We start from the raw sequence: 13,911 nt of genomic DNA on the forward strand, positions 1-13,911 counted from the left end.
ACAAAAAATACTACCTGCATGTTGAATCAAATTATATTAATTAAAAAAACCAACATGCATAACTGGCAATAAAATTTGATTCCTAATCAAATGCAACCCATTGAAAGGGGGGGGGGGGAATCAGCAGAATCCTATTTGTTTTCTTGGAAGTAAGCACCATAGAGTTCAATCCTTATCTTTATGTAAGTGTGCAATGGGATCACAGCATCTTAGATTCTGAAAAATTATGTCAACCCTTGTACACAAGGGTAGCAACCCTTGTACACAAGGAAGAGCCAAGTAGCCAAATTCATATTATAAATGTACTACATGATTGGAATCCCTATACATTCTTGCTTGGAAATAAACCCCACTGAACACAGTGAAACTGAATAATGATTATGTCTAACTATGTATATGACAAATTGATTTCAAAATAGATTATTTCTAGATAAGGATTTAGGTCAAAGTCAATGCTATATGCTACAAAACATATTTGTTTATACTTTAGCAACTGTCCCACCAGTCAAATAATTTCCTCCAACATTTAATCCCAGGAGAAGTTACTGACAAGGCCTGCAGAATTCAAAAAAGTAAATAAAACATACTATTTGTTTCCTTTGCAGATCTTTCCTGCATGGTACTCAAGATTGCAGCCAATGCATTTAGGACAATGAAATAAGTGTAGTGCTTTGTTCACCTCAAAGTACTGGCCATTCTGCTTTGTATTGTAGAGCCGAAACAGATGTGATGAGTTACCTCAACTCAACCTGGGTTTCCTTGCCTCAGGGTTTGATGGGAAGTATAGGCATCCTTGCAGGTGCATCACTGCATTTCTCCTTCCCCTGTTTGCGTGGCCCGGAGCTACGTAGCCGCACGTGCTCTGCCCCCCCCCCCCGTCGCACTGAGCATCACTTCATCTCCCCCCCCTCCTTGTCTGGCCCAGTCCCTGCAGTTCTGGGATGCGCGGCTTCTGGTGGGGGCCGGGTGAGTGAGGGGGAGATGCAGCATACTCCGGGAGCCTTTCCTCCCGCTCTCCCGGTGCAGCCCAGTGTCGCTCTGTGGGGGCTGGGCCAGGTGAGGGGGGAGTTGCCTCCCCCCGTCGCACTGAGCATCACTTCATCTCCCCCCCCCCTCGCCTGGCCCAGCCCCCACAGAGCGACACCGGGAGAGCGGGAGGAAAGGCTCCCGGAGCATGCTGCATCTCCCCCTCACTCGCCCGGCCCCCACCAGAAGCTGAGCAGCCCAGAACTCCGGGGACTGGGCCAGACAAGGAGGGGGGGAGACGAAGTGACGCTCAGTGCGACGGGGGGGGGGGAGGCAGAGCACGTGCGGCTATGTAGCTCCGGGCCACGCAAGCAGGGGAAGGAGAAATGCAGCGATGCACCTGCAAGGACACCTACACTTCCCGTCAAACCTTGAGGCAAGGAAACCCAGGTTGAATTGAGGTAACTCGTCACGTTTGTTTCGGGTCATAGATTTTAGCAGCCATTCTACCAGCATCATGAAAGAAAATCCTCCTCGGCAATTGATATCTACAAACTACATTGTAGCTTGTCTTAACGATTATGCAGAGTAATTTTATTATTTATTAAAAACCTTTCTGTGTCACCTGGCCACAATAACAATCATTATACCATAACACATAACAATAATTATAAAACTTATTGCCATCAACAGAAACACAAGTAACTATCAACTGCAACACCTTTTTTCTTGGCTGAGAGAGACCCTTTAGTCAATCTACAGCCAAAGACTTCTGACAAATCCTACATTTTTTATTCAACCAGTCAAAAGCAAATTCCTCCCACTTCCAAACTCAGTCAAATGCTCACCCAGCCAAATTTCATTCAGAAAAGCCTTTGAAGGAGTTTTACTTTGTGCCTCAAACTCCAAAAGTCAAGCAATTGCTGCAAGCCCATGACTCAGAGCTTCCACCTGGCCAGGTGAGGGAGTGAATTTCTGTATCTGCCCAGGAGTGCCTGGGATCAGACCAGTCCTTCTAAAAGCAGCGTGCTTTCTGTACTGTATCCATTTACAACAGGTTCTCAGTGACAGTTCAATGATGTTCTTCTTACAAGTCTCGTAATGTCTGCTAATGATGAAATCCTTATTTCTGTGAGCAGGGCTTTTTTCTGGGAAAAGAGGTGGTGGAACTCAGTGGGTTGCCCTCGGAGAAAATGGTCACATGGCTGGTGGCCCCGCCCCCTGATCTCCAGACAGAGGGGAGTTTAGATTGCTCTCTGTGCTGCTTGGCAGCGGAGGGCAATCTAAACTCCCCTCTGTCTGGAGATCGGGGGGGGGGGGCAGGGCCACCAGCCATGTGACTATTTTCAAGAGGTTCCGGAACTCCGTTCCACAGCGTTCCTGCTGAAAAAAAGCCGTTTATGAGATATGAAGAGACATGGTCTACATGGGAGCCATGTGAACTCTCTTGACTACCTAACAAGAAGAGTCTGTTTAGTTGCATGAAAACAGTAAAAAAACCTCAAAAACACAATGACCAAAAAAACCTTGGCATTTTCTTCCTGTTTATTAATAACACTGCTGATCTGCTTCCAATCCTTTGACTTCTGTTATAACTCCTGTTATGATTGTTAGACCTCTGTTTGCTCTGCATTCTGTCTTTATAGCTGAGAGTTGATAGATACAGAAAATTACTGACTACATGACAATCCAACAGTCCTGGAAGCAGTCAGTATGGTAACACATTGACTCAGAAGTAAATCATACTGAAACCACTGGGATTTGCTTTCAAATTCCTGTGGAAGACAACAGTGTAAAGTGGTTTATATTAATTTGTCTTCTCTTAACGGGCTTATGAACTGCAGCATAACTGACTACTGCACCAGCAATTAAATCATTACAATGCTTGTAGCAGCGGCACATTGTTACAAAACATGTTATTACACAGGTCACCAAAAGCTACAATTTGAATTTTTTGGTACTACTTATTTCAAGTTAGAACTGGGGTCTGGAAGGGAACAATGTGCTTGTTAAGGAAGTAAAGAACAGACTAGCTTTTCATATAATATGCAATAACTTCACTACAAATACTGCATCTCATAAAAGAGACACTAGTACAGGTAAGCTTATACCACAATAATGTTATAGTCTTTCAACATCCACAGAACATTTGGTCAATTTTCTTATTGGAGAAGAAGACATTTAACCTTTGGAAATATTTCAGAATATTTGCACAGAATCAGACCTGGCCTCATGAGAAACAACAAAAATACTTTTTGTGGTACACAATGCCGTTGCCCAGGAAGATCAAGCAGTATAGGCTGGGTTTTGAAGTCCTATTATATAGAAACAACTATTTTGGATGGGGGAGGAGGAAGGAAGATGATCCCATTTATGTAATAGTGCTCTTATTAGGAAGATTTTGCTGAAATGCTGACAATGATGTACAGCAGCAATTCTCTGGGATGACGTTAGGAGAAAACGATTCTGCTGCACCACCACACAAAACCAATTAGAGAACTATTTTCTGCGACAGGTCAGGAATTTACATTGTTTCTCATAGAAAGATGTGCTTTTTAATTTCTTTATTAAGATGACATCCATGTCCCTTAAGACTTTTTTGAATGACAATCATTTGCTCATCACATGGGAAAGTACAATCAGTGAAATCGTGTCACCAGTGCGGAGCAATGCCAGAAACTCCAAGCATCATTCTGCATTTTCCAAATGAGCTACTCCAAGAACCAATAATTAGAACAATATATATTGGCAGAATTTTTGACAGAACCTTTGGCCACAAATCAAAGGGAAAAAGTAACAACAGTATGTGTATATATATATATATATATATATGCAGCAGTGCTTGCAATATTTTGAGCTTTACGCACAACATCAATTTTGTAAATTTAGAGACATCACGAAATGCTCTTCATATTAATATCTAAGATAATTATGGTTCTTACAGCCCTACCCTTTCTCCTTTATGAACGTTCAAGATTCAGCACCTTCAGTATTAACAAAAAGAGGGATATTAAAACAGTATCACGAAGACATAAACAATCTAGTGTGGCAAAGAAAGAAATAATGTCAATTCCCCCAGTTCATAGCAGTAGGTTAAAAGGTGAAATATGAGTCATAAATGTCTTGTTCCTTTTTACTATTGTGCACACCGAGATTACCCTAACAGACAAATGAAACTAATAGCAACCATGCTTTTAAAATACACAAAAAAGGACACCACTTGACAGTAGCTGACTTTTTGGTATATGATAAATCGCGATACTATTGTTTTCGTTTCTCTGTTAGGGTAATATGCCTTACGTTGTATTGAATTCAGTGTAACATTTACTGTCTTCTTTTCCCTATATTTAAAATAAGATACTAGGAGGAACAAGAATGAATGAATCTCTTAAAATGAATTTCTCGATTGCCATTTCATAATTTGTCATTCCCCACAATTTAAAGTTGATCTCTTAAGAATATATTTAGGCATGCCAAAAAAGGTCAGAGGCAGAAGCTCTTCATAGAAAATACCTAGTTGAATGTTTCAGTCTGAAACTAGACAGGGCTACTAGATTTCTGTTTTCCCATATGCTGGATACAGACTTTATCTTCATTGTGTAGTAAAAGCTACAGTTGAAATCCCGTGTGTATCTAGGGTATATAAATCCCACTGAAGTCAGCAGTCTTATTAACTGTAGCCCACATTATCAGGAATGAGAAAGCATGTAGTCTTATTTTGCAATCCATAGATACACTAGGATCCCTAAGAATTTATAACTCTGCTGTGTGCATGTATACCAATATAGAATTAAGATACAAACTGCAGATCACTATACAGTACTACCATTTATAACATTTATTCTGCATTTATAAAGATGTGAGTTCAGAGCCATGGGTCATTAGAGAAGTAGCTTCCATGTTCTCAGCCCAACATATAAATGAATTAATATGCCAGTCACTTTTCTGCGCTACTGTCAACTCCTCTGGAAAAAAACCCTCAGAAATGGATTCTGTATTTTTTTAAAAAAAACACCCAGCCACTGGCCAAGTCAATAGTTTTGCTCTGTAGACGATTTCATTACTCCATTTAACTGAGAACACATTAAAATAAGTTTTATTTATGTTTTGTACAATGGGTATGGAAAATATCTTGCATATCCATATATCTCATAGTACAGTTGTATGCAATCACACAAGCTATTCTTGAATATTCTGAAAACTGTATTTGTTGAAGAGTAGCTTCCCTTCAAGTTTCTAACAGACTGTGATCTAGTACAGACATGTGCTGTAAACATATAAATACAAATGCCTGAGTGTACTCAAGTAACACTGGAGATCCAGCCTCTGCATTTTGAAATCAGTCCACTGATCCATCTAGGTCACCACTGTCTATTCTGGCTGGCAGCTGCTGTCCAGAGTCTCAAATGGACAAAGATTTTTCCCAACACCTGCTACCTGATCTACACATGCAGTAGAATGAAGTGGAAATCAGGTGGCCAAATGGATGGTTCTACTCTGGACTGCAGGTGAGGAATCAGAGTATAAGTAAATATTTCCCTGTAAGTAGTACAATAACACAATGCACAAAAACCTAGGGTAGAATATTTTCCACATATAAATTATTTTTTAAATTTGCTGGGACTGCTTGCATTAGGGAACACTGAAAATGTGTCTCACCCTACCTACAACCTGAAGTGGTAAAGCTCATTTCACCACCAAGATTCTACCAGCTCCTTCTGCTGCATGTATAGAAAAGACCTAATATTCTTCTTTCTTCCTTTTGAACTGGAGGTGCCAGGGATTGAATATGGGACCTCCTGCACGCAAAGCATCTTTATTACTGGTGGTAGAAAGTACTGTCAGGCTGTAGCTAACTTATGGCAACCCTCGCTGGTGTTTTCAAGGCCAAGAGACTAACAGAGATGGTTTGCCATTGCCTGCCTTTTCATAGCGACCCTGGGCTTCCTTAGTGGTCTCAAATACAGTTACCACCCAAAGCTGTCCCTGTTCAGCTTCTAAGATCTGATGAGATGAGGCCAGCCTGGGCTATCCAGGTCAGGGTATGTCCAATACTACTGCTGCTATTATTTAAACCACACTTTTCTCTTCACTGGGAACCCGAAGTAGCTTACAACAGCATTCTCCCCTCTTCTACCTTATCCCTTGTGAGGGATGTCAAGTTGAGAGAAAGTACCAGGTCCAAGGTTACTCAGCAATCTTCTGTAGCAGAACCTGGTTCTTCCAGATCCCAGTTCAAAACTCTACCTGCTACACCATGTTGGCTCTACCACATGCTCTACCTTTGAACCATGTCCCTTTCCACTATACACTGTGTGTAATGTGCTTTAATAAATGTTGGTATTCATACACCAACATATGTTCATATGTATAATATTGCAAAAACAATGTGACTTCATGTACCAATTTCTGCAGACTATCAAAAGGGAAACCACCTCACTACCATGTCCTGCTTGTGAACATTCTGAGGCATGCTTTTGAAAGCAGAATGTTAGACTATGGGAACCTTCATCCTACGTAAGCAATTTTCATGTTTTTATGCATATAAAATCAGAAACTGAATGTCAACATTTTTACTTTGTCTAATAAGAAGGATCTATGAGATAACATGTTTCTCACCAGCAATATGCACTGTAAAAATATCACCATATTTTTGTTGCAAAGACAGCAAAAACTTGGAAGGATCTTTTCGGAAATCCAAGGCCTTTCCCAAGAAAGGAATCCAGCCGTTGACTAATGGAGGCTCTCCTGTTCTCCTATAAAAACAAACACCCACACCCCAGAAAATATAGTTAATTAATTCATATATGACTATTGCAAACATGATGGCTTGGATCCAGAGACATGCAAGCAGAAACATACGAACTTAGCACAGTCCTGTGTGCACAAGATCTTGCGCAATACCTAGCATTTTCTTCCTTATATATTACAGCACCCTTACAAAATGTGCACTTTCAAAAATGTAGGTGCGGATACAGTAAGTTTGACTTCATATAAACAGCTACCATGATCTTTTCCCTGTATTTCTGCTTGTCCAAGAACTCTAGTGCAAGCAAAAATTTTGGACTGGATCCAGCCTATTCGCATTTTATTGATTAGATACAAAGGCTGGGATCCAATGAAGTATGAGCAGAAAGATGAAGTGTGTTCATCTTTCTGGTGTAGCCCCCCGTTTCCCTTAAAACCTACTACTGAGAAGAAGTGGACCGTCTGGAATAGCATGACTTGTGGGCACTGCAGCAGAAACTAGTGGAACTTCTTTTTGCTGTTTAAGCACGTTTTCTGCGTTTGTGGATCCAAAGTGGTAGGGTAACAGACTAGGATTTGGGCAACCCAGATTCGATTCTCTCTTCTGCCATGGAAACTCGCTGGGTGACCTTGAGCTAGTTACACACTCTCAGCTTCACCTACATCATACCCTAGTTTTGAGAATACAATAGAGGAGAGAGAAATGATGTAAGCTGCTTTGGGTGGTCCTTTGGGAAGAAAGGGCATAAATGAAGTAAAAAGAATATGCAAGGGCAAGTTTGTATCCAAGTCAGAGACTCCATCAAAAGTTCTTTGGTGCACACATGTAGTTTCTACATTGCAAGATCTTCCCACTGATCTTATGTCATGAGCATTTTGAAGCATTTTAAAAAAATTAAATGCAGCGAAAAAATAGCAATAGCAGATTGTTCTGGTAGGAAAGAGGAAAGGTGACTTTCCATGCTAGGAATCTCTTTTAAACCAAATGTTTCCAAGAAATCACCCTGGTACCCACGATCACTACTCAAGTTCCTCTAGATTGACCCATTGAGAATGGGAATTTGCAACACAGTGCTAGGAGAACACCAAAGCAACAGGGTGGAAAACTAGCAAATACCTTATAACAAATATGTAGTGTCTGTGCGATTTGGCATGTAGGGAAGAGATTCAAAGAAATATCCCAGAGAAATAAATTATATTAAATGATGCAAAAGAAAAAGGGGTTGTCTTTATTATTTATTCATTTGATTTATAGCCCACCCTCCCCGCAAGCGGGCTCAGGGTGGGTTATAGCAATAGGTAAAATACAATGAATAAAACAGTAAAGTCACAAATCTCAAGACATACATTTCAGTAAATCAAAATCTCAACAGATATAAATCCAGTATCCTAAGATGGGGTCCCCTTCACTCTTCCCTGCCCACCGTACCTAACAAAGGGTGGAGGAGTGAGTTGGTATTCTGGGGGGGGGAGATGACTATGTGCCCCCCCCGCTAGTGGGAGACTGGCAGGGAGGCTTATTTAATGGATCTAATGCCAGCCTCAACCCTATGCCTGGCAGAATATCTCTGTCTTGCAGGTGCTAAAAGGATACAAGATCTTGATGGGCCCGAGTATCCTCCAACAGAGAGTTCCATCGGGTTGGGGATAGGACCAAAAATGTCCTGGCCCTGGTCGAGTCCAGTTGAGCCTCCCTGGGGCCAGGGACCACCAGGGACCATCTAAGCACTCTTCAGGGTACATACGGGAAGAGGTGGTCCCTCAGGTATGCTGGTTCCAGTCCATTTAGGGCTTTATAGGTTAAAACCAGAACCTTGAACCTGATCTGGAACTCCACGGGGAGCCAGTGTAGCTGCTGCAAGATTGGAATCACATGTTCCCTGTATGGCGTGCCCATCAGGGCATGTGCAGCATGCCCACTCTAATTACTGAGCCAGACCCAAGGGAAGCCCTGCATAGACTGAGCTACAGTAGTCCAATCTGGAGGCGACCATTGCATGGAGCATCGTCATTAGGTCATAGGTTGAAAGACGGGGCAAGCTGCCTGGCCTGCTGAAGGTGGAAAAAAGTAGACTGGCCAACTACTAAGACCTGGGCCTCCATTGATAGAGAGGAGTCCAGTGTCATGCCAAGACTCCTGACCAATGAAACAGGCACAAGTGGTGCCCTATCAAAGGCTGGGAGCTGGATCCTCACATCCAACACCCCACAGTCCAAGTACAGGACCTTCGTCTTCGCAGGATTCAACTTCAGTCTACTTTATAAAAAGAAGGTTTAGTGAAGAAAAAAAGGAGGAAATGGTTAGATTCAAAAGGGGTAGGAAAGGGGGGAAATACAAAACAGGGAAAGGGACACAATTTACATAGTACATAGTCTCTCAGATAAAAGCAATAATGTTGGTCTAACTCAGCTAAGTACACTTAGATTATAGCAGGTTCTTCAGAGCACGTATCAAGATAGTGGAGGAGTCCTTAACTCCTGTCCACTGGTCTGGGAACTCCAGATATCATGCTGTTCCAAAGTGGGGACAAAAATAAAGTCTAGGCTTCCAGATATTTATGGGCAATGGAATCTAACTTAAGTCAGCTTCCTTTGTGAGACTGATTAGTAAGCAATCCCAAGTAAAGCTCCATCTCTGATGTCAGATATTATTGCTACCGATTAGAGAATTATTACTGGATGGTCCTACCCTATTAATGGCTCTGCTCTACTGTGACGAAAAGGGAATCTGGTTCAAGCTGGTTGTCCTTTGTCAAAAAAGTATTAAGTTGGCCACGTAGAATGAGAGATAAAGCATTATTCTCATGTAAACCCCAGGGGTCCAAGAATGTAGACGCTCTAGATGGTGCTCTTGAAACACATTGAATCTAGGGTTTCTGCCACACAGGTCTATACATAAGATTCTATGAAAGGTTTCCAAATTTCTAAAAATAAGTATAAACAACTGCTGTCTATATGCCATCCATTCAAATATTAATAAAGTTGTAAGGTCCTCAATCAATTAAATTATACAAGGTGGGCTTTTGTTTTACTAATGTTTTAGCTACAGTTTTCACTATCTGTTTGGCTCTAGGAGACAGGCAAATAATTTAAAAGTACATAAGCATCCTCAAAAATCAATGAGTACCTGTAATACAAAGTTAATATGAGTCATTATTTCCTCTCCAAAAGACTGGATAAGTGCATGCCCAAAGCACATGTTTAATTGCATGTGAAAGTAAAGCATTAAATGAACTGACCCAGACTCTGAAGTCTAAATAATAATAGAGCAGCTGTAGAGCTGCTGCAGCACAGTGGTTAAGTGGTTTGGCTGCAAATCAGCACTCTACTGGTTTGAATCCCACTACTGCTATGAGCTCAGTAAGTTGCCTTGGGTAAGCCACTCCTCTCAGCCCAAGCTCCCCGGTTGTATTGTGGGGATAAGAATAGCATTAACTGTTCACTGCTTTGTGTGAAGCACTAATCTGTCTAGAAGAGCAGTATATAAGTGTAATTATTATTTATTATTAAAATGTCATCACAACTAATCTATGGCACCCTTTAAAAATCTTTCTAACCTTGTAAATTACAAGTAAAATATACAAACACAGATCAGTTGGTTCCTTGATACTTTAAGTAAACTGATGTTATGCATCACTGTTTAAAATATTAAAATTAAGGCAATATATTTTCCAGAAAAATATTAGGTGATTTTAAAAAAATAAATCTGAATATATACTAATAAATTAAAGCAAACTCTCTTGTTAGCTTTCAGCTGAAATCCTGCTTGGGTTCCTGAATTTGATTTCATACATAGGAACAGAAACCAAGTGTATTATAGAAAGGATTAAAAAGATTTTTTTTAAAAAAATCAAAAACTCTGATGATGTAGCTTCATCTGGGAATGTGACTTGTACTACAGAACAACTCCATGTGATTAATCACAAGATATTTACTAGCTTGAATCTAATCAAAGATCAAGGGATCATAAGCTTTACTACCACCATATATGGCACAGAAATTTATGTGGCTGGATTAACCCTCTCTTGGCCTGTTATGAAATGTTAGAAGAGATTTTTAAGAAACCCAGGCTTTCCCAGTAATTTCTGTTTATTATTAAGCACTATTCTCTGGAACAATATAAGTGAAAGATTAAAAATGGGTAAGACTTGAATTTCATAAACATTATTACAAGTGGGGGCTATGCCTCAAGCCTTCCCACCCCCACCAAATGTCACAGCCAGGTCTCATGGACCAGCAGGGAAAAGAGAATGGGATGGTCCCCCAGCCCCTGTGAGTGTATCTAGCAAGCTTTCTGCACCTAGCGCAGGCCTGGTGATGGGACTGGGCTTGGAATGGAATGCACATCAGATACTTTCCTCTACAAACTCACCTAACTGCTACTCCAAGCCTCCCTCTCCCAGCCTTGACTGGTCAGCTAATCAAAGAAGGGACTTAGAGCAGAGAGCATCTGTGATGCATTTTCTGCTGTAATCCATCTCCAACTAGACTGCTACTCTACACACTCATAGGCCAATTTCCTCTGACTGCTTGCAAATGAGAAACTTGCTTGCCCTCAGCTCAAAGTCCTCATCAATAGAATGAAGGCTTAAACAGGTTTACTGCATGCACAAAAGGCAACTTTATGAAGGACTCCCTGCCCTCATGTCTAGCTGCTGCTAGTCTTGTTGTCCAGGACAAAGTCTCTGCAACATCCTCCTCCTGCTCTGAGTTACTTCATTTAGTGTCATATTACACACTAGTAGTACAGATCATAGTACAGATCATATTATAGAATAATATATATAAAATACACACATAAAACACCATTTCTGAAGGAATCTATGTCTCTCAACTAGAGATGGGCATGAACTAGAAAAAACCCGAACCATGCGGTTTGTGGTTTGTCACGTTTCACGAACCATGAACTTTCACTAACCTGCCCCGGTTCACTAACCAGTTTGTTTTTGGTTCGTGAAAATGTAATTTTCTGGGCCAGCAAATCACCACTTCTGGGTCAGCAGAAGGTCTGCAGAAAGCCCAACCTCCATTGCCTAGGAAACTGATGGATTGGCACCAGGCTGTTTGCAGTGATGAACCAAAAAACGAACCAAACGAACAGCCCTAAAGTTTGTGGTGGTTCATCAGAAATGGGCTCTGATGAACCGCTGGTTTGCGAACCACGAACTGGCCTGGTTTGTGACAAACTTTGGTTCATATTTCGGTTTGTGCCCATCTCTACTCTCAACAGAAGCTTTTGTCTTCAGTTTATATACAGAAGTTCTGAACTTTTCCATGAGAAACACTTCAGTACATTATACAGACAAAGCCCACAATTTATGCAAAAGGATGTCTTCCATAAATAACAATGCCCACAATTCTCCACATCAGCTACTAAAATCCCACAAAGGTATGTGTGAAGCAACTGTATGTAGGACTGCAGTCAATGAGAATTTTGTATTTTGTACTTGGGAACCAGATTGCAAGAATAAAAGTAAACATAGGCACTTATGGAGTGCCAGAAGTAAAGCCTCTGATAAGTCAGGCTGGGTGGGACTGAGGGAGAAGGTGGACACCAGTCTGATATCCCCTTCTCATATGGGTGAGCACGGCACAGTGGAAATTGTTTTTCTTCCCCACAACTGTTCTGTGATCTAGGTCCTTATTGTTTCCACCTTAGATGAATAACAGAGGCCTGTTTAAGAACTAGTAAACTAGTGTCTGAGTTCCCTGGAATAGTTTATATAGTCTCCCATTACAAATTATTTTTGTTAGTGGTGCTATAAAATTGAAACCTGACTTTATTCACTTATTTAGATATATTTATATCCTGGTTTTCTCCCCAACGTGGACTCATATTGGATTACAACTCTGATCTCCCTTCCTCTCACAGTGACCACCCTGTGAGGTAGATTTAAGCTGAGAGAGCACCTGTCCCAAGGTCACTCAGTGAGCTTCCACAGCAGACCAGGGATTAGAATCTAGTTCTTTCAGATTCTAGTCTGGCTCATTCTTGAAGTGGCACCTTGGATACAGAAAATTTGTTAGTAGTAAATTCTTCATGAAATGAAAAAGTAGAGTGAAACAGAGCTTACATGGAAGTGTTATGGCAGTTCATGAGTAGCCCACAATTAGCCTCTCAAAGCTACTAACTTATTTGGACAGTATACCTGCAATTCGTTTTGGTGGAGTGCTTTCACTTTTAGAGCCGGGCACTATATTGCTTAAGTAACATTGTGACAGATATTTAGATAGTCTATCTATCATATTCTAATTTAAGGTGCATAGTTTCTCCCTCCCTGCTCTGTCATTTGGTCAAAAGTTGTATTCTTCACAGGCTTTCCGCAGGGCAGAAAGGACTCAGCTCAGAAATCCAAGAAGAAATTAACTTAATGTACCAAGTCTATGACATCACATCAGGGAGACATCTTGCCATCGGAGAGATGTGAGGGGTCACTGTTTGCTTTAGATATGTTTAACGCAGCAGCAATAAGCTTAATACAGCTAAATACCATGCCAAAACTTCATGTACTTCACAGGAATACATGACAGTGCTACCGCTTACTGACCCACAGTAGACTGACAACAGAAATGCATCTTCATTTCTGTCTTTACTTTGCTTAGGAAGATGGAGGTCATTTTAATGACTTATGGCTCTCTGCCAGCTAAGCAGAGATAGCAAAGTACTACATCTATATATCAATAATAAGATAATATAGTAGCCTCTATGTGCACATGAATGAAGTGTTTCACTGCACACAATTTTAAGTTGTACAGCACACTCCATTAGATATTTTCTATACCATCTTATTATTTCACACTCTTTTAAATAGAAAATCCATCTATTTAATATAGAATTTTGAGGCAACAATAACTTTTCTTAGAGAATACCTTAGGAAGATGTTGGTTTTATAATCTGAAAAGTACAATGAACACAGTAGCACAGCGCATCACATAAAACAACACATTTCAACATAAAATGGTTCTACCTTTGTTATCAGGGGGCATGGAAGGGCACAATTCAGCTTTAATCATACACATTTAAAATGACCTATGAGGAGACTAGGCTTCATAGACTCCTTGAGCAGTTGTTCTTCATGATTCAGGTACAGGTGTCATTACTACATACTTACAATATTAGTATTGTGTATTCTTAGAATTGTTAATAATTAGAAGGAATATGCACCACACATTTTTTTTAAAAAAGACAAAAAATAC

At 40.7% G+C, this 13,911-nt stretch overlaps 1 protein-coding gene across 2 annotated transcripts in view; it reads right to left on the minus strand.

Annotated features, from left to right (window-relative positions):
* Positions 1–13,911, minus strand: part of LOC129333204 (cytochrome P450 7B1) — a 147,169-nt gene that overhangs the window by 25,038 nt on the left and 108,220 nt on the right. Inside the window, exon 2 of one of the 2 annotated variants that reach the window (XM_054984702.1) lies at positions 6,586–6,722. In XM_054984702.1, coding sequence (XP_054840677.1) covers positions 6,586–6,722 — 137 coding nt within the window. Of the gene's footprint in view, positions 1–6,585; positions 6,723–13,911 lie in introns of those variants that run through there. The other variant, XM_054984703.1, reaches the window with a different exon arrangement.

This window comes from Eublepharis macularius, chromosome 7, assembly GCF_028583425.1.
Source record: "Eublepharis macularius isolate TG4126 chromosome 7, MPM_Emac_v1.0, whole genome shotgun sequence".
Lineage (NCBI taxonomy): Eukaryota > Metazoa > Chordata > Lepidosauria > Squamata > Eublepharidae > Eublepharis > Eublepharis macularius.